Here is a 22,124-nt window from a genome sequence, read left to right on the forward strand (position 1 = left end):
TGATGATAATAACAATGGTACTGATACATATTTCCCGAAGATTAAATCTTTAAAAAAATATACAAACACTAAAAAAGCACTAATAAATTAATAAAGAATTTTTGGTCTATATTAGTTAAAATGAAATAAATAAATAAATAAATAAATACAGGAAAAACAATAATCATAAAGGATCTTTAGCCGTACACATTGATACAAGAAAGAATGTGATAGTAGGTTAACTTCTTTATAGTAAGAAACGTCAGATAGAAGCACTGGAAGTGAATAAAGAAATTACTGAAAAATATGACTCAGAGTATAGTCAAATAATAAAAGTGTTTGTGTCAAGTGTTGAATATTATATTGATAGTATTATTAGGAATAATTCAGAATTATTTCTTGACAGCAAACATTCACCACTTTTTCTTGTCTGAAAATGTGCAGACATTCGAAGTATTCCTGTCTTCGGACATAATTTTGTATTGGAAAGCGCAATGAAGGACTTCTTTTGTTTTATAGGGTTTTAATTACCGAAAAAGGTTGGTCACGCCTCAGAAAGTTGCACTTTTTCTTTAACTAGAGATTTGTAAGTGTCACGAAATCTTTAAAGAATTATTTGATTGTCTCACTGGAAGTGCTTTATGGTCTAATTTAAAAATTAAGAAATTTTAAAATTATTTAGGTTCTTATATACACTTTAGTTTTAGTGGGCACAAGATAATGATTGAGTAACAGAAAAATCGAAGACCGAATGCTCTAAGTATTCAGTTGTCAGTTTCTTATGTTTCTGGTGCTTTTTATCCCTTGAGCTCAACAGCTCTTCCGTCTGCCGTCAATGTGTAGAAGAAATCGACAACGTTGCACTAAAGGAAAAAAAAAGCACTAAAAACAGAAACATAGTTGTTCTATTGTAGTTCAATTGATCAAACATTCGTTCGGCAGGCAAGAGATTGGGATTTAACTGCACTGTTAGATTTCTGTATTGTTGTATTAAAGGGTTTACATTTCTATAATTTCCACTTCCCTTCTTTTGTCTTCCTTGTTATATTGGAGTTACGCAATTGCGACAACTTATTGTAATTTCAATTACCGAAAGATATAGTTGTAAAGCATAAAAAAAAAAAAAAAAATATTTTAAAAAATCCACACACATGCCATTTTAAACAATGTTGTAACTTTACCAATGTTTATCATATCTCCGGAAAGATTTGAGATACCAATTTGCAAAAGTATTAATTTACCTACTTTTGAAAACGATCAAATTTTCAATCCCATATAACTTCATTCCTATTTATTCGAAATGCATCATATCATGACCATGGTATCTAACTCTAAAGTACTTTAGATGTGCATTGCCCTGTCCATCTCAGCTGTACTGTTAGTGTGAAAGAGGCTACCAAAATTTGGAAGTTGATATTACCGCAGTGCCCTCAGTTTACAACTCTGAATAATAAATATGATATTGTAAGTTTTCATTTGACATGCAGATTTGAAATATGTAATAAACTGACGTAGTGCTGTTTGAAAAAATGTTGAATTGGCAACACTGTTTATCTTGTTGGTACTGTAGAGTAATATGACGGCTTCCCACTATCGATGTTTGCGTTGTAGAAAATGTCAGCGTTTTTAATGTATTGGTTTGGAAGGTACATTGATGACCGGATCAGAATCTGTCGTCTTCCAGGGCCACTTCTGCTCTAGACGTGCATAGCACAATAGGATGATAATATGCCGGTAGGGATACGATTATCACTTCGATAACATTTACGTGGTCATCCATGGAACCAATATACGTGTGGAACGCACCACAACAGCTTCTAGCTATCGGCTGTGCTGATCATGTACACCCATTCATGTTGGCCCTATTTTGAGCTGGAAATGGAATCTTTCAGCAGGACAACGGTCCTTGTCACAAGTCTAACGTTGTGCTGCAGTGGTTCGAGGAGCATAGTAGTGAATTTCAGTTGCTGCAATGGCCTTCAAACTCACCCGATTTTAACCTAAGTGAACATGTTGAAATGTCATTGAATGTCAGATCAGAGCTCATCGCTCTCCTCCGCAGAATTTACAGGAATCATGCGACTTGTGTGTGCAGCTGTGGTGCACCATTCCTCCAGCCACCTACCAAGATCTCACTACTTCGATGCCGATCCGCATTATCGCTGTCCTGCGAGAAAAAAGGTGGACATATCAGGTATTAGATAGGTGGCATAATGTGCTCGGCTAGTGATTGTATACTGTATGCAGATGATACACTATCAATGGATGTTAACAAGAATCTGCAATCACTAAAACAGTGTAATGTAGAAACGTTAAATCAGACACATATGACTAGAACAAAACAAAAACCACATAAAACAGAAATGATGTCGATCAAAAATGTTAAGTAGTCTTTAGTAAATGTTGCGATCCTACCACTTTTTTTTTTTTTTTAACTGTTCTGAACGTTTTACTTTTGAGCGGGATATTATAATGGAGTAATACGATATATTGTAGTATGTTCAGGATAATTTGTGATGATTTTAATATCAGAATTAATATACATAATTTCAATACAAGAATAATAGAAAACTTGCATTGTCTTGAATCTAAAACTCAGAGCAGTTGCAACACTATTTAATTGTTACCTTAATGCCATTGAAGGAATTTCAAGTACTTCAGCAAAATTTTTAGAATTACTTTATCAGCAAACCATTGTATGCATAATACGTGTTTTTTTTTAAAAAAAAATATAGGACTTTTTAAATAGACAAAATAATGTTATTACATATAATTACTGAATTATTTCACATGCCAGCATTTAGTCATATACAATACCAATACGGTACTAATGTACTGTATATGCATTAGGCTATATATTGTCTTTAGTAAGTTTACTTCTGTAATGTTGGACTACTTCTCGTCGTCCTCTTTTACTGTTCTATGTAAGGAAGCCAATTGCCACAATCTCTTGCCTAACTACTAATAAACTGTTATTGAACTAATTAAGATAAGATTTCATTCAGTCTTGTTAATTGGTATTAGAAGCTTGAGGTTCCTTTTCGGCAGCTAGGCTACCTGAATCCTTGACAGACTAGTTAAATGTGGCATCTGAATTACATTTTCTCCTATCGGAAATGTAATCTGAAGCTTTCGTGAGATAAGCAAGACCACTAACTATTTAGCGACGAGAGAGTTGTAAAATATACATATCATAGATAGACATATAGGGTGTTTTAAACCACCGACAACATTTGGGAGGTGATTCCGGACACCAAGATAAGACAAAAAGTATAGATCAACCTGGGTGCACAAATGCTTCCTTTCAGAGTTATAGGCTGCCAAAAACATGAAAAAATTAACTTTAAAGGTCCATAGCTCCAAAACTGTCGGACCTACCGCAGTCGCAACAAGACTTCACTTAGGAACTGGTATGTGCCCCATCCAAATATCCGTGTTTCAGAATCTGAAGGTACTCAAGCAACAATTTGTATAGAGATAGTTTGTGAGTACTTCAAATTATATGCCCGTTGCCAAACTCCCTCTATAAAAATTGTTGCGTGGGTACCTTAGAATTCTGAAACATGGATATTTGGATAGGGCACATACTAGTTCCTAAGTGAAGTGTCTTGACCCAACTATGGTAGGTCGCATAGTTTTGGAGCTATGAACCTTTAAAGGTAATTTTTTCATGTTTTTGGCAGCCTAGGAACTCCGAAAGGAAGCATTTGTGCACCAAGGTTGGTCTGTCTTATTTTGGTGTCAGGAATCACCTCCCAAACGTTGTCGGTGTTGGTTTGAAACACTATTGATACATATATATAAGATACGGATATATAGATATATGAGGCTGATTCAGTTTGCAGAAGGGCATTTTGAAGAGAAATCTCATGTTTGTATTTGGGCAGATACGCTTATTTTGTTGTATAGTGTAAAATATTTATTATGTTGATTAGGTATTACGATATATATGTATATAATTCTTTTTGGATTAGCTCGAGGCAGGTGTTCCCTTGCCATACCCAAGCCAGCTTAAAAAGAAAATTTTAATTAAAAACAAACGATTGAAACCAGAGGTGGAAAAAGTAGAGTTGGAGTTGTTTAACCAAGGACAATTTGTGATAGCTGAAGACGAAGAGAAAGAAGACGCTTCGGCGCCTGTTCCTACAACGGACGACAAAAAGGTAAGCAAAAAACGCAACCGTTCATATACTGTGCATGGAATATTTAAAAAGAAGAGTAAAAACTTAAATTGGAATGTGCTACTTTAAAACAAAAAAGCATGATTAAAAGAAGCAAATGATTATAACTTTTTTAAAAGATGCTTGTGGGAGGCTGGAAGAGCGAAGCGAAGAGATAATAATGTAAATGATAATATATTACTATTGTTAATTGTTTTATCGGTAGTTCTATTTGCAAAATTAGTGTACCTAATTTGAACAGAAAATCAGAAATAATAATAATAGTAAAAATTCTTGAAAGGAAAAAAAAAAAGCTTTAATGATTATATCAAAACTTAATTAAAATGGAACTCCAGAACTCGCTCAGTCCATTTTGGCACTTTTTATACTTAACGAGTGGCTTTGCACTGAATGCAGTTCTGTGTATAGTAGGTCTTACTTGTGTGTATCGTATTAAGATTCGGAATGTGTGTGTAAGCTGCCTTATTCCAGAGTGAAGGGCATATAATAATAATAATAATAATAATAATAATAATAATAATAATAATAATAATAATAATACAGTGTGTCCGTAAAGTTGCGCAACCCAAAGTTTGGTTGCATATATCTTTTGAACCAAGAACGGTAAAGACCTGAGACTTGAAACAAATATAAGCGTGTTCCATGTAGATATTTTTGAGATCATGACCAATGTTGGAATTGGTAACGTTTTTGTGTAGTAACGAAAGAATCAAAAATCTAAAATAAAAAAATGTACAAAATGAAGATAAGTTGCAGAAAACTGATTTCCTGCTGGTGAATCCGTGTGTATATGTGCAATATGCATCAACATTTATCCATTGGTGCAAAAATGTGACAAAGTTGATGCACTGTTGCCATGTAAAAACACTAATGCAAGTCCGTAAAGTAGATGTTTTGACAGAAACGCGGCCCCTGCCAACACTGTTGTTATAAAATTACTGCAACAAGTGTGTTTTAGGTTAATTAATGATAAGCAATGAGAATTTGCACATAATTGATAACCTGAGTTTTTATGCCAGCTGCCAGAAGGGTAATTTTTTATCCCAAATTTTTTTGCATAGAATCTCAGGTTATCAATTATGTGCAAATTCTCATTGCTTACCATTAATTAACCTAAAACAAATCTGTTGCAGTAATTTTACAACAACAGTGTTGGCAGGGGGTCGCGTTTCTGTTAAGAAAACATCTATTTTAACGATTTGCATTAAATAGTGTTTTTACATGGCAACACTGCATCAACTTTGTCACATTTTTTTGCACCAATGGATAAATGTTGATACATATTGCACATATACACACACGGATTCCCCCGCAAGAAGTCAGTTTTCTGCAGCTGAATATTGATTTTCTTCATTTTGTACATTTTTTATTTTACACTTTCGGTACTTTCTTTCGTTACTACACAAAAGCATTACAAATTCCAATATTGGTCATGATCTCAAAAATATCTACATGGAACACGCTTACATTTGTTTCACGTCTCTGTTCTTTATCGTTCTTGGTTCAAAAGATATACGCAATCAAACTTTGGGTTGCGCTTTACGGACACACTGTATAATATTAAATTATATAATAATAGCGCTGTGGTATTCCTTCCTAGTGCAAAACCATAGTCACATGCAACCTGATCATGTACGTATTCAGCTGCTGAAAAACTAATGTATCTGAAAGATAGCTTTGGAAATATTATGAAATATTTCAACAGTATGAAACAGCGGATTGCATAGTTAGACTATAAACCTGTAGTAAACAAGGTGTATAAGATTCCACTTCCATTTAAAATATCAGAACATAAATTTTCCTGTGAAGAATTTCTCTGACAAAATAATGTTCTTGGTTAATCGGTTGATTTGAAGTTTAGTGTCTCTTTTCAGCACTAAAGTCATGAGACTTGAACCTATAGCATAACTTGGGATCAAAACGAGTTCCCACCGCTATGCTAATCGGCTTCTGAAGGTACTTGAAATATGCGTGTTTTTGTTAGTTTTCAATGATTGCGGACACACACACACATTGTTCTTTTTTTAAAAGGTAAATGTTTGACGATCTTTATTATTATTATTATTATTATTATTATTATTATTATTAAAGTATTTCGTTGTAATGTCTGATGTGTATGACATTTTCAAAACCGTACTTCTTTTCACCTTCTGAGTCGGACACGGTGCACATGAATTATCGGAATAAACACTCACTAGGGATATTAATGGCTCTCAAGTTTGACTCGATCACATTGACAGTTCACCGGAAGTGAGCCGAGCCAATTTTTAATTGACATCCTTAACCTCACGTATACGTGTCAAACTATTTACGTTTCAGTACAGTCATGTCCCTAACCAGTGGCATCGTTGCTGATAAAGTACTGTAAAATATATTGTTTCATATTAAATCATATTATCTTTTTCAAACTAATGGAATAGATATCCCAAGATACCCCACACAGGTAGCAATATTTATTCTCTTGTATATAATGGAATTATTGTTTTCTTTCCTTGTCTTTGACATTTATTTCACAACTATGGAGTGAACTGATTTTGATAGATACTATATAATTTTCTGCTCTCCGATACTGTTCTATTGCTTGAAATATTTTTAGTCATATTTACAATATCTATGGCTATTTTGCATATAATAAAATGTGTATCCTTTATTATATATTATTTTTTGCTTTTTTCCGAAAAGTGAAAATGGACTGAGCGACTGTTGGTCAACAAAAGTTACTCGTTAATTATATTCATATTTCAACTTACAATATGGTAAGAAGTTGTAGTATTCTATAGACACTTATTCAATAGATAAATCTAGCCCAATTCTTACATTTCTACACAAGTATTTGCTTGGAATGTTGCCTTTAAGATAACAAAAAATATATCTGATTGTGTCGTAATCGTATTTTATAAATTTTTATAACTCCTCTTTGTTGTTGCAGCATAAGAGTTACAATATAATTTAATGATCGAATAATATCTTTAATAACATTTGTTGGTGTGCAAGACGCATTCCATTATTGATATTTTATAAAAAAAAGACAAAACGATAATTGATAATTAATTTGATTTTGATTTCGGAAACTAATAAGTACTGAAACTAAGGACATGAAAGGAAACTTTTAAAAAAAATCACACAATGGATAAAAAATTATTTAGTTTAATTACTGTGTGTCTATAATGTCCAAGTGTATCACTGTAATTGAAGACGAAGTATTTTTTTTTATTTATACACAATCTATTTTGAAATATTCAACATTTTTAAAGTAGTGTTTCGTTATTATAATATTCAATTATGTTGACTTGCTTTCTCCCTTCAAGCAGCAACTTTATACATATTGTTAAGTCCAATTTTTTATTGAAAGATCAGAAACTTTGCGATGGTATGTAGACTAGCATTCTCACTACTATTAAGATTCAACCCTAATATCATGTATCGGAGTAGATTCAGAACAACAGGATTATATACAGGGATTTTATTTGAAAATTGAGGGTGTTCAGTATGTGCGCGACTTTTTTTTCTAGCACATTGCTTTATATGGGGAAGTAATTTTCTTTTTTCTTTGAAATAAACTGTAATTTTAGTGAGAAACGTGGCTCGACTTATATCTCTGCTTTCTTCCATTTAATTGTATATTTCGACCTAGTTGGAGATCATCTTTGACATCGGTTTATGCTACATCACCAGATTCTTTATTTATACATCTTCTAATATGGTTTTCATCTTACTTTCTTTCTTTTTCTTTTTTTAATGTACGTAAAGTATTCCATAAACTTTTACTTTCCTCTACTCACTGACACTACAGTTTTGCTTAACCACTCACTTTATGTATAAAACTGGTAGATTCTATTACGGATTTTGTGACTTTCACACTGGTCTTTTTGTTTGTGTTATTGATGAAATTGTGTTAATTTAAATTCACTTTTGAAACTATAGTGCACATTTATTCCTATGAATACAGTAAATTTTATATGTACATACTATCATTTTAGGGAGCTCCTTCGTGGCTAAGCGGTTAGCGTACGCGCCTTTGCGTGGGAGATCCGGGTTCGATTCCCGGTGGGAGCTCATGTGGTTCGGATTTCACGTTAATCAGTAGGTCCACGTCTCATATAACCTCGTTGCTGAAATGGACGTTAAATTCAAAATAAACTCAATTCAACTATTATTATAGCCTTAGAAGCTATTCTAATTGTTTTTGTTAACTATCTGCAGGTTAAATGTCTTCGAAGTTTGATTTAACTATGTGTAGGTTAAATGTCTTAGATACACAGAGTGAAAGAGTGTACGACTGGATCGAGGCCCGAACACGGAATCTTTGGCATGCCGTGCTGATGCGTTAACCATTACGCTACTCAGTCTGCTTCCAGAGCAGATCATACACTCTTACTCACAAAGTCGGTGTTCTCTTCACTCAGACCACATGGTTTGTACAGCGGGGGACACTTCTAAATGGTACACCTTAGCCGTAAATCTCCATATGGCTGTACCATTTAGAAGTGTCCCCCGCTGTACCACAACTTCCTGTTGTGCTTGGACGATTCAGTGTCTATATTCGGAACACCTCTGACGGATGTATTATCATATTAACAAAAGTGTTAATATAATAATAAATAACGTCACGTAATATTAACGTCACTTTCGTTAATAAATATTTCAGATTTAAATGTATTTAACCTGTACGTCGTGAACAAAAACAATTAAAATACCTTAAGCGTGTGAATATGTCCAATAGTCACAAAAGCGAATTTAAATGAAAACAACTTCATCAATAACACAAAGAGAAAGATCACTTTGGAGTTCACAAAACCTGTATTATGACGCTATTGACAGCGCCGTAAGCAACCAGTGCAAAAATTTTAACTCCTTAAATAAACCTCATATGGAAAATTTCTAATAAGTCTCTCTTTGCAATCGTACATATGTGTTTGTGTGTGTGTATATGCTAGCAGTGGCAATAAAAATCGCCTTGAACTCCTTATATGGCAAAAAAAGAAAGAAAATCTCGCAGTGCATTCCGATCAGAAAGCTCTGCAGATTTTAGCTTTTGTGTCAGTTGTTCATGTTGCGAGTGAAACCGGAATTTTCCCTTTGGAGTAGAAGCACAAGGAGACTGGTGAAAGAAGCAAGTTAGTCTGACTTAAACACGAAGACTGGAAACAACGTACTAACCATGTAGTGTCTATAAATTAGTATATTTTAATTGCTGGTGCAATATACAAGCAATGCAACAAACAGCAATTATACTATGTAGTTTACGTATATATATAAATAAATTAAAAGTAAAAAATATTGTAAAAACATGTATTATTTAAAATGAGTAAAAATGTAAAACCGTGCGTGGCAGAAGCCTCCGAAACCACCTTCAAAAGTTAATTGCAAATCCATCTTAAAAAGAAGAGATTCAGCGTAACTTCAAGTGGAAAGCCAAGGAAATTCAATCCTCTGATATTAAGTACTTATCAAGGGAAACCACCAAGGAATCATCATCTCTATGCAAAAACAATGTGAATGACCAGTTAAACTGTGAAACAACAGTAACAAATAAAGCAGTGAATTCCAAAAACGGTAATCATGCCTGTTGTTTTGTATGGCTGCGAAACATGGTCACTTACTCTGAGGGAAGAACATAGACTGAAAGTATTTGAGAACAAGATCCTGAGACGAATATTCGGACCCAAGAGGAACGGGAATGGGGAATGGCGGAAACTTCATAACGAGGAACTACATAATTTATATGGTTTACCCAACATTGTTAGGGTCGTCAAGTCTAGGAGGCTTAGGTGGGCGGGTCATGTAGCTAGAATGGAAGAAAGTAGAAACGCTTTCAAAGTCTTGACAGGAAGACCAATCGGAAAACGACCATTAGGAAGACCTAGGCGCAGATGGGAGGACAATATTAAGATGGATCTCGCAGAGATTGGAATACAAAGTAGAAACTGGATGCAGTTAGCTAAGAATAGAAGTCAGTGGAGAGCTTTTGTGAACGCGGCATTGAACCTCCGGGTTCCATAGGCCATAGAGTTAGTTAGTTAGTTAGTTAGCCCACGACGCCCGCGTCCTCTGCGATTATAGTGCAAAGTAATGAGCCAAGTATACGAATGTTTTATTATAGTTAAATTGGTTAAATTCAAGTGCCAACGTGTATTCCGATTTGTGATTATAATGTAGTGATAGTGTAGTGAATTTTAAGTGTCGTTAATTAAAGTTAAATATCTAAATTATACGTATTTTTTCAAAATAATATTACATACATATCACAATAGTTTAAATCTTTGTTTTAAGGTATAAAATATTTAATTTGTGTTTCTTTTTCAGCATAACTAAATTATTGCCTATACAACACAACAATATTTGTACTGTTGAACTGTATCGGTACTAGAAAGACAATTAGAACCTGCCTTTGACGTTAATTTCACAAATATTCTGACCCGAACTGTGTTCCAAACGGGATAAAACAAATAACCTTCACTAGGATCGAATCCCGGAGAGTCATATGTGACCCCCTACTAAATATGGACAACCAGGAAATGAACCCAGGATGTTATAGTATTCGAATCAACTAGTTTTGTATATAAAGTGGATAGGCAAAATTATACTATTAATGAGTAGGAGTAAGCATAAACCGCAACGAAGTTTCGGTTCTTCGCTTCAGAATTCTTTGCGTACAATTGTATTTTTAAGTAAGATCAAAACTACATTAGCAAATGCAAAAGAAAGTCCCTGCTGACGCAGCATAAACTGAAGTCGAGGATGATCTCCACGTAGATAGAAATATTTAATTAATAGAAGAAAACAGAGGTACAAGGGAAGCAACGTTTTTTCTGAATGTGTACTCTATAGCTTCAACAAGTATATATGGAAGTTTAGGGTTTTATTTAAATAATTTCTTCTTGAAACCTTCAGCAAGAGCCATAAGTCCCTTGACACTAGTAGTTATTCAGTTCTCAACTGACTAGAGTAGCTGATCGACATAAACAATGTTATATTGTGACTCATGACTAACATATAAGAAAAGATTTTATAAAGGATTTAGAGCATTTAAAAGAGCGTATTACTTTTGAATTTCATAAATTTTCATTCACCAACATTAGTGGTATAATATGATCTTTTGTGCTTGAGAGATGTAATTTGTGTATTGAAAATGATGGAAGACACTTTAAACACTTGATTTAATTAACTTAACTTAATGTTATGATACAACTTGTAGTGATTTCATGATTTCGTGATTGATAAATAATTCTTTTGAAATGCATTTTTATCAAGTGGTTTATGGCCCAGCTTGTATTTAAATGAGCTTGTTCTGTAAAAAATTAAATTTCGTGATGTATAATTTTAATTTATGAATCAAATTTAATTTAACCCTGGAATACACAAAGTTTCTATACCTTTTATTTTTTTAATATATTGGTGGAATGCTAGTAAACCCTAATTACTAAGTTCATATTTTCATGTCTAAATTTAGGAGAAATGTTCTAATTTCAATTTCAACATGTTTGGAGATAACTGGGGTTATTAGTAAAGCACAATTGCTGGTCCTCGTTAAGTAAACGTATATTTTCAAAATATGTGCGTATGTAAATGTGGCAAACATTAAAATTCTCATTCAGTTAAAAAAAACAAAAAAGACTACTTCTCCATATAAATCAATGGCCTAAAAAACAAAAATGACTTAGGTTTTCAATACCCTTAAACTTAATAATGGGGACGCGTATGATGTTAAATTTCTTTGCCAGTTTGTTCCGTTTTATAAGAATAACATTACAAATTAAAATTATTGGTTAATTAACTCTGCAAATGATGGAAGTGGGGTAAATTTAAAGTTCTGTATATTTTAGCTGCCTTTTAGAAGGGGAATAAAAGTAATTAAGGTCTATTCCAGGAAAGCTATACAACAACAATATTTATGTGTATGTAAATCATAAATGCTATCAGATTACGTATATATAATATTACTACAATTATATGATATTGCGATTTCTACAATTATGTGCATCTTTCATTTTTTAAAAGCCCTACCTAGAACCCCTTTCTATACACTAACGCTCAAAAGTTTTCAAACACTGGGATTTTAATGAGCATCTACTCTGGACTTATTATTTTGGCACGAAAATTTGCTTGCTACTTTATCAAGAGTTTGACGGTCCATATGCGGCCTTCTGTGATCAATTGTCATCTCATAAGAACGTATAATTACTGCTTGTCCTTGCTATTCCAAGGAACAAAAAAAGGGCATATGAAACCAATCGTAAATGTATTTCAAAGTATGGTCTTTTTGGTTTTTAAAACGTTATTTCAACAAGTTGTAAGGAGCTACAAAAGATGTAAAACTTGTATTTCTTTCGAAGTCCTGTCACTCACTGTATTGACTCTGTATGTCTTTGAAACAAAATTAATATGTTTCTTCCCCTTCCACAATTTTGCTTATACAATGCAATACCTATTACAAATTATCTTTTTGTGTGTCCATTTTAAGAACTATCATCTGCAGACCCTCTCTGATTCTGATCCAGCTGTTGCCAAATTTCATGCTTTATTGGGACGGTGGTAGTTCTGGTGCCAAAATAATAAACCCACAATGAATGCTTACTCAAGTCCGGGGAGTTCGAAAACTTTTGAGTGGTAATGTTATGATATACGAGTATATAGGGTAAGAAATGAACAAGGCTTCATGATTTCATTAATTTCTATCTGCAATACGATGTCTCGATAAACTAGAAAGAAGTTGTGTCCAGTTGTTTAAAAACAAATGCATGTGTAACCAAACATTGTGTGATTTTAACTTTTTAAGTATACATCGAAACCTTAACGTAATGGCTGTTTCTATGTTGACATGCATGAAAAAAATCAGTAACTCTGTACTGTGTATGTTCTAAAGCAGAAACTCTAAAATTGTCTCGAATTGCTAATATTAAACCAGAATGATGAAGTTATTTCTTAAATGTACTTGTTATGCCAAAGCTATTATAACGAAAGCATGAATTCTGTAACATAATGCAAGCAGTATTAAATTTATTAGTTGTGAAAGCATTGTGTATCACAAATATCGAATACGACTTAAGAATTGTTTTGTGTTTGCATATATATTTGAGAAAAAAATATACATATAGCTATATAATATGCATAGAAAAGTCACTTCTAACTTGTATACGTTATACGTGATGATAGCTTTGAATTAGATATGAAATAAAAAGAAATATTTTTTTTTGTCCTACGGGTATTATATTATCAATGAAACAATTTACATACGCAAGCTTGTCGAGAAACAAATGTGCTCGCACATTGAATGTTAAGCATGGTATAATCTGATTTTAGTGTGTTAATATTTTAGGACAAAGATATAGGTGAATTGAAGCCACTAAGTGTAGAAGAAAAGGTGATGGCTTCCTATGAATATAAGGGAGCCACAACACGAGTTCATCCGTTATTGTCTAGTATGGTCAATTATGTAGAGCCTGTCAAGTTGCAGGGCTTTGATGTCGCTGAGGGTAAGTCTGAGTGTAGTGACATTGAAGAAAATAAAACAATAAAAGAAAAGAGTATCATATAAATATACATATTGCATGTCACAAATTGTTGAACCTCCGGTGATAGAGTTACAAGACACAATAAAGCCATCTGTCCTGATGATAAAAATAAAAGACCAATCTATTTAGACAAGTTGATCCCCTCCCCTTGGTTCTTAAAGGTTTGTATCAGTTGATCGTGAAGTTGTTCTTGTTTGTATGTTGTGTTTCTGTGTGGTTACCTACGTGGTCCTGTTCTTTCTTTATATACTTAACAAGGTAAGTTCGCTGATACAATATTTATATGTTGTGATTTCTTTTTCAGAGGAATGCTGCATGCTTTCGCCTATGCCGCTCAATCGTTGCTGAACTAATTATAAGTACATATACTGTATATGTATACATACTAAATATATCACAGCCACTCGATGGAAAGTTTTATGTCACACTAACGTAAGAAGTATATATATAAAAAATAAAAGTAAATAAAGAGATTGTCGTAGCAGTACTTTAGCTGAGATCTTTTTCCCACGTGCTTCACAAAAGTATGTTCACTAGTGCCAAATAATGCCATGTGCCAAATAATGCTATTTACATGGAAAGAAATTACAATGTGATTTTCCTTCCCTTAAAGGAGCCAATTCACTTTCATTTGATTGTATCTAGAAGCAACATTTTCTGTCTGTTTATTGGGCACGAAGGTAACAAAAATGTGTTATACTGCAAAGTAGACTATTACACGGAAGCACATGCTTATATTTACTATATGCACCATCTGTTTCCTAATTTCCTCTTGTACCACTAGTAATACCACGTTGCTCCATTATTGTAGCACAAATCCTAAGAAGATAAGATCTGTTACGAGATCATTCTGATAAATTAAAGGAAAGCTAGTACTTAAGGCCGTACCCAAAACAAAATATTGATACCTTAATTTTCTTCCCAAAATCCTAAAGTTAATACTGAATTAGACACTTTAAGTCTGTTTTTGAAGGAACTTCTGTTCCGATAATAGTGGTGATCATTATAATTTCTGAATATGGCCTTGCTAGTGTTAGGTGAAACCACTCTTAAATTGATTCTCCCTCAAGAATGTAAAATTTAAGTAAACTTCCGGTAAAAACCTACGTGAAGCTGAAAGTTAGAGAGTTGGAGAGAGATTTTCAAGATTATATACAATATTCATTCGATTTTCACAATGTCAGTGTGTTTATTCTCCAAGTCAAGCTTGAAAAAAAATCTAGAAATGGAATCTCTTAATAATCACATATAAAAACATCAAAATAGCTTTTCTATCACGTGGCTGTACCATTAAAACGGCATGGTTGTGTCCCTTTTTCGTTTTGGTTTGAGTGCTGCTTGCATGTAAAAAGAGTTTCATTGATAATATAATTTCTCACTGACGTTTCCTTGTGTTTTTTTAATTTCTTTGTGTTTTCTTTCTATTCAGTGAACAAAAGATAGGCCTATCTGAAGGGGTAGAAATAACTGTGTTTATCTTTGCCTTTTTTCCCTTACAATTCGTTTCTTTATCTGTCTGCTGCCTTACCCTGTAGGAAGGAGGGGAAGGGGTTGAAGCCCCTGCACCGCAGGAGGGGGGTGAGCCGCTTAGCCAGGTCCAGTACACAGGGTCTACTACCAAGGTTCATCCATGGCTTTCTTCTATGGTTAATTATGCACAGCCTATAAAATTCCAGGGCTTCGATGTTGCTGATCGTAAGTATTGTTCATTCCTTTTAGTATTAGGAAAATGGGTCAGTTCAAAAAAACATTTCTTTTAATTATTTTGATGGAGTTGTAATTACAATGAAAGGGCGATTTGTAACAATATTAAATTTACCTCCCTGAAAACTACTAATCACAAAGTGTTATTTCGATGTACATGTACGGTCTTATTTTTCTTCAAAAGTGAATAATATTTATGTTTTAAAGGTATTTGCCCTAAAGAAACCTAATTTGCACGTCCTGTAGGTGGTAGATGTAAGTCTTAACATTAATAGAAAAAAAACTTACAATTAAACAAAATTTACCGTATTTCGTATGAGAGTTTTGAGCGAAAGGTAGGTTCTAGGAAATTTTCCCTATCGTAGATAGGTGGCACCACTAATCCAGTACAACAAGGAAAAAGTGGCCGGTTTCTTTCTTCTGTAGATCAAAAAGATATTTGGAAAACTGAAAATTAAGAGATTGGAGTGGAAGGCTAGGGTGAAAATTAATTTGATTGATTGATTGATTGAAGTTTAATGGGGACCTCAGCATCAAGGCTATTTGAACCCGTCACGAAAATTGGGATTAGAGATACAGGGAGATTGTAATTATTGCTTCATTATTCAAGTAATCAGTTGTACACGCCAATTAATATTCCTTCCGATAAATATATTGTTTCTTCTCATGGTGCCAAGAAGTCAAAATATATATTCCGATAGAAAAATGTTCTGACTTCCTCTAATGCTAAGAAGTTAAATCCTCCACAGAGGGATCAAAATTATGATATTTTTATCTACTTGAATTTATTTTTGAATATTGGTTAAAGTTGGCATTGCCATATCGCATTGCTATAGTTATCGGTATATTCTCAATCTAATGTGAAATTAGGAAACAGTCACTGATGAAACGTCCAAAGGTGTTAAGAGGATACTTCATTAAGTTTCTGATATCAGAAACAGTTCACTGAAAGCCATGAAAACTTAAAATAGTAAACATGAACTCTTATGTCACTTTCAGACCTTAAAATCTGAGAACAACTTGTAAGTAAATAATGAAAGTATTCGAGAGATCGATGTCTAAGTATTCAAAGGATGGACGTTTTCTTATTATTTTTCTTTTAAAACACAAACTAACTAACTGTAAATTGAATATTGCGTGATCGAATGTACATATTACAAAATTTATCTTAAGGAAAACTTGTTCGTCAAAACACTCTCTCTTCGAATCATGTTTTTTAGCCGACAAGCTCAAATGAGCATCTTCGAGCACTATTTGTATTCCCCAAATTTAGTTTTGTATGATGTCTATCTGTATCAAAAATAAGTTGCAAACACTATATCAGTTTGTGAGAAGTTATTAGGTATGGATATACGGTTCAACGTGAGATCCAAAATTGCATATTCTCCCATTAGGAAATGAACCCGCGCCTTATACGCCAAATATCTACGTCTTGGACGTCTGTACAGAGAAAGAGTATGGAGGTAAAAATAAGTACAATTTTTAGATACGAATCTTTTTCAACATTTGCTCGATTTTTAATAAATGTCATACACTCATTTGTACGTAGTGTGCAAAGCATTCCCCTATGACGTGATTAACTTCTATAAGGGAAGTAGATTGTTTTAAAATAAAACCACATATTCTATGTAAAAATAAAGAAATTGAGGAAATTAAAATGAGTTTTTAACTTACAAGAGAAGAGATTAATAAGTAGAGAGGCAATTTTTTGGGTTCGTAGTGTAATGAAACTACAGGAATTCAGTTACGTCATAATCCAAATTCAAATAAAACTGTTCTTTATTTAGTACAGTAATGTTAATGCAGTTAATATAAGGAGTGTATTTTAATTTATAAAGCAGGAAATAACAGGTAAATACATGGTTGAAATGTACTGTTATTTTTTGGTTCAAGAAAAATAAAAGTTATATTTAATTTTTTTAAAAATCCTGAAATTAAGTGGAATACGTACATTTTTTTGATGAAAATAAATAAATAAATAAATAAATAAATAAATATGTAGAAAGAATCTTGACCTCATTGGTAGCTAATAGTTTGGGCAGCGATCCTGGTGGAGATGTAATGATAGAAAGGAAATAGTTACAGATTTTTATCGAATCTACATTCCATTATATCTAAAATATACTAATTATTCCAGAATTGTTAACGTTTGCCCTCCTAAACAATGGGAAATTGCTGACCATTAGCGGCGATTGTCATGTGCTACTGGAACAGTATATGCGTTAATTTTAAGGAGGTTGTCAATAGCTTAAAAATAATTTGGAATTATATTGACGTAGTGAGCAGAAAAAATGTTGAGATAATTAGAATTGTGTAACAGATAAAAAAAAGTTTTCATCAAACTATATTAATAGTATTTTTATAGAAAAAGGGAGTATTAAATCTCTGAATTTTCGTGCTTTGTTAATTATTTTGTAAATCGCAGTGGGTAAATAAATTAATTTTGCTTTTAATTCAAATAGTGAAGCTGCATTTCATAAATAAATAAATATATTTTCTAATGGCTGATTCATCTGCAAAGCTATAAGCTTTTTCTACGTTTAACTCCCGATACCTTCTCTGGAGATAATATTAATGATTTTAATAAGATGTCAGTATTATTTGAAGCAAAGCACTATTCTTTCGTGTCTGCTACGGTGTAGTGATTGTGTCAACTTTTTTTCCTTCCTATTGATATGCCAAAGTACATCAAAACTGTTCGAACTATCTGAAAAGACACTATGGTATTTTTAATCATCTTAAAATTGACGTAAGGACATTTTCGCTCCACTACAATTGGATTAAACAAGTGTATTTATCAATTATTATAAAATTAATTCTAATTAATCAACAATTGACGTAGTTCGACTTGATCTTACTTGAAGTAAGTACATTTTGTGTAGATCATGTAGAATAATTTACCACATATTCTCCTATTATCCTATACAAACCTTTACATATCCACTTCATTACAAATACATTTTGTGAGTTAACTCACTCTATGTAGCAACTTCTAATTAAAATTATCCTATTGCAGTTCAGTTAGATTCAAATTAAACTTTACCCTAGATTCAATATTATATTAGACTATTCTAATTCTGTAATCTTAGTACAAGAGTACAGTATACTGTAAACTACACACATGAAGTAAGATTTGAAGCTTTCCTGGCGGCGTAAAGTTCTTCTCGGGCAATCAGCCAGGTGAAAACTGTGGATAGGCCAACGTTTCGAGAGCTGTCATCGTTCTCGTCATCAGGGCAGTTATGTAGAGATCAGCGGATATAAGTAATATATACTCTGGGCTGGGGAAAATGCTGGTTCCTGATTGGCTGAAAATGCTGGTTCCTGATTGGCTGGTTCAATCTGAAAAACTGGAGCTGTGATTGGCTGGCTATGTTCCGTAGTCCGTGCTATTGATTGGCTGAGGGTTATCTGGATGTTTGTGTGTCGTTTTCACCTGGCTGTCACCAGTTTTCACCCGGCTGATTGCCCGAGAAGAACTTTATCATACACACATGAAGTCAATGGATGATAGAACAATTACAGTTTTACTTGATTAGTCAAAAAGTATTTAATATTCAATCTTTATATTATACACCGGTATAAGTAATAGTTATGTGTACAATATTCTTATCTTCACACAATCAAATGTTGTTTGGCAGTATAAAATGCTTACAGGATTATAACTTGTTTCCTTTACGAGTTGAACACTCGAAAAAGATAAATACAGGGTGACCCCAATAAAAGTGATCTGGTCATGAAAAGCTATGTGATATAGGAAAAATAAAGAAAACAAAGAAATACAATGATATAGCTATCTAAGCACAGTATAAATATAACAAACATGAACTTCATAAACAACAGGGACAGTGTAAAACTACACAACTTCGAAAGTTAGAGGTCTAGGCCTCTTTTATTTGGACGACTTTATGTAATGCTTTAATATAATATATATTAAATTAAAAGTTGTAACACTGGTATTAGAGTAGAAATAATAATTACTTGTTGGTGTTAATATTGGAAAATTTGGTGCTCATATATGAAAAAGTTTGGGGAGTTCTTTTGTTTCTGTTGATATATACTTCCATTTATTTCTCTTTGTTTAATGTGCACGTACATTGATTTGCTTACCAGATGATGATAATAAAAGCACTATCATTTAACACGAAAGAAAGTAAACTATAAGCATTTGCACAAGATTGGGAGGGAGAGCAGTAAGAATAATTACAGAACAGGAAAATTATTGTGATGTGCCTAACTAGATGCCTCAGTTCTTTGGTTTTTCTTTACTTAGTCTCTTTCTTATCTGATGAAATGTTTCGGGAAAGTGTGTATAGTTTTCTTATCTTTGGTTTGTATTATGTATGTGTTTTCGTAACATTTTTTATTTTATTTATTTATTTATTTATTTATTTTGTTCTCGCTTTGATATTGTTTTGTTACAATCATGTGTATGTTAATTTAGTATTAATAAATTTCCTTTGATTATCTTACAGTCTCAATGAACTAAATTTGTTCATTTATGGTTTCGCCACGGTTTAAACTATTTCACATGAATTCCAACATGTTAGGTAATATAGACTTCAATCAAAATGATAATCAAATTATCTTTGTTTGGCCAGGTATCTGATAAAGACAGATAAATGCCACGCTCTAAAAACATTAGTTTTCATTTACTAGGGATACAAAATAAAGGGTAAACAGTCTCCCCAATCTAGTAGTATATTTATATTAGTAATTATTTGTTTAAATTCTAGTCAACTATGGCATTCTTTACTCCTTGTAACCTATTGTTCATAGACTAAGAAATGTCTCTAATTTGAGAGTAAAAATATTTTTTTAAAAATATTATTATTATTATTGTTAAAAGTGTACATGTTTTATGTGCTTTTGTGCAAAATAATTATACATTATCTATTTACTATGTCTGTTTCTACTTTTTTTTTATAGAGAAAAATATCCACTACAACATGTCCTCTTTCGCTGAAAACACTGGCTTGGGTTATTTAAAATCTCAAGCAATAGAATTTGTAAATTATAATAAAAGACAAATGAGTAGGATATATCCTAAAGGAGCGCGGGTTGATTCCTCTAACTACATGCCACAGGTAGGCTAAAATTGATTCAATAATTCAATAAGTGTAAATTTATATCAATATTAATAAGTTATTTACTTAGACATGAATGAATGCAGATAGGCTCACCGTTTCATCACTGTTTTTCGATGTAGTTTCCATGGAAGTCTATTTACCGTCGCCACTTTGTGGGCAGCGAAGAAATCCCAGAAAAAGTCTTTTTCATTGCTTGCAAACCAGTGGGAAACAGCTTGTTGGAGCTTGTTGGATCTCGTTGGTGGAGCTGGATGGACTCCTGCTTGTTCTCAGAATCCCAATAATGAATCCAGGTTTCGTCCCCTGTCACCAGTTGAGCCAGGAATTTGTCCTGGTCCTCCTCAAAGTCCAACAAATCTTGGAACAGCTGCATCCGACAAACATTCGCTACACGGCGTAACACTGTGTTACTCCGACTGACCTCAAATTGCGCAGCGGGCCCCACAGTGGCCTTGACGTGCTGTCAGGCATTATGCTCCGCCTCTCCCTTCCTGTATAGGTAGATAACTTATTGGACGCCCTTCTTATATATATATATATATATTATACAAAACTTTTTTTGTTTAAGATTTTGGTTAACAAATATAAAATAAACATAGAAAGTAACTTACATGGAAAACATACTTTCAGAAAGTAAATATAAATTTTCTAAGTTTCCAACTGTTCTCTCGTCTTCTGAGAATGGAGGAACAAGAGAAGAAAAAGGAGTAAACTGAAATAAATGTCGGGTCAAGAGGAGCAGTTGGTCATGTTTGAAGTCTTATGCATGATGGAATCAATGTGTAGACATTTCCCGAAAGAAAGTTAGAAAAATAAATTTCAGGAGTACTATTAGCATATAACGTAAAAAGAAAGCAAAAGACTGTGTAAACTTTACTATTTAATCATCATAATTTGATACTCCAGCTGCTTCCGCTGAATGATCCTGCCCTAAACAGAACTAAACCCCATCAATATCTAACCATTTAATAGTAAATTAAGTAAGGAAAAAAATATCTCAACAATCGATCTGTTTATTAATTTGGTTTAGAGTTTTCTATTTATTATGTGTATATTTCATTCTGAATCATTCTAGCAGTGGTGGATAAAGATTGTAAGAGAAGTACTGCTGCATCTTGAAGGAGGTTCTTAGGGAAAGATCAATAGTCTTTGGGGATAATTGATCACTATATAATGCTCACTCCCTCTCCACGAAAAAAAAAAAAATCTTTGGCGCGATGTAAGATTTATCCCTCAACACCGTAACACTGATCCAGTGCAAACAAGGCGAAACTAAAAGATAAAACAACGAAGTCATGTGACGTTGATCAATTGTATCGACCTCAAAACACAAGGAGACCAGTAGTCGTTTAAACATAGTTGATTCTGTTCTGCACGTGCGCAAACTCATTTAGGAGATTGTTTGTAATAAATCACTTTGTTCTGCTTATTTTTTCTTTAAAAATCTGAACATATTACTATATTTTAAAAATTCTCCTGAATGATTTCCAAGAAGAGAGAGGGGGGAGGGGGGCATGTCCGGGGAAAATAGAACGTCTACTAACCCTGCTCACATATTTTGAAGATTGACGCACTTACTTCTTCTGACATCGAAAATGTAACGAGAAATAGCTTTGTATAAAGAATTAATTTTCCGTGTTCATTTTACGAATAAA

The 22,124-nt window shown here is 33.1% G+C and overlaps 1 protein-coding gene across 4 annotated transcripts in view; it reads left to right on the top strand.

Moving 5' to 3' along the window:
- norpA (no receptor potential A) overlaps nt 1-22,124 on the top strand; it is a 387,967-nt gene that overhangs the window by 332,499 nt on the left and 33,344 nt on the right. For 3 of the 4 annotated variants that reach the window (XM_081771642.1, XM_081771643.1, XM_081771646.1), the window contains 3 exons: nt 3,954-4,142; nt 15,211-15,370; nt 20,309-20,466. In XM_081771642.1, coding sequence (XP_081627768.1) covers nt 3,954-4,142; nt 15,211-15,370; nt 20,309-20,466 — 507 coding nt within the window. Of the gene's footprint in view, nt 1-3,953; nt 4,143-13,479; nt 13,637-15,210; nt 15,371-20,308; nt 20,467-22,124 lie in introns of all 4 variants that reach the window. The other variant, XM_081771645.1, reaches the window with a different exon arrangement.

This window comes from Thermobia domestica, chromosome 9 (genome assembly GCF_964235325.1).
Source record: "Thermobia domestica chromosome 9, izTheDome1.hap1.1, whole genome shotgun sequence".
NCBI classification, from domain to species: domain Eukaryota; kingdom Metazoa; phylum Arthropoda; class Insecta; order Zygentoma; family Lepismatidae; genus Thermobia; species Thermobia domestica.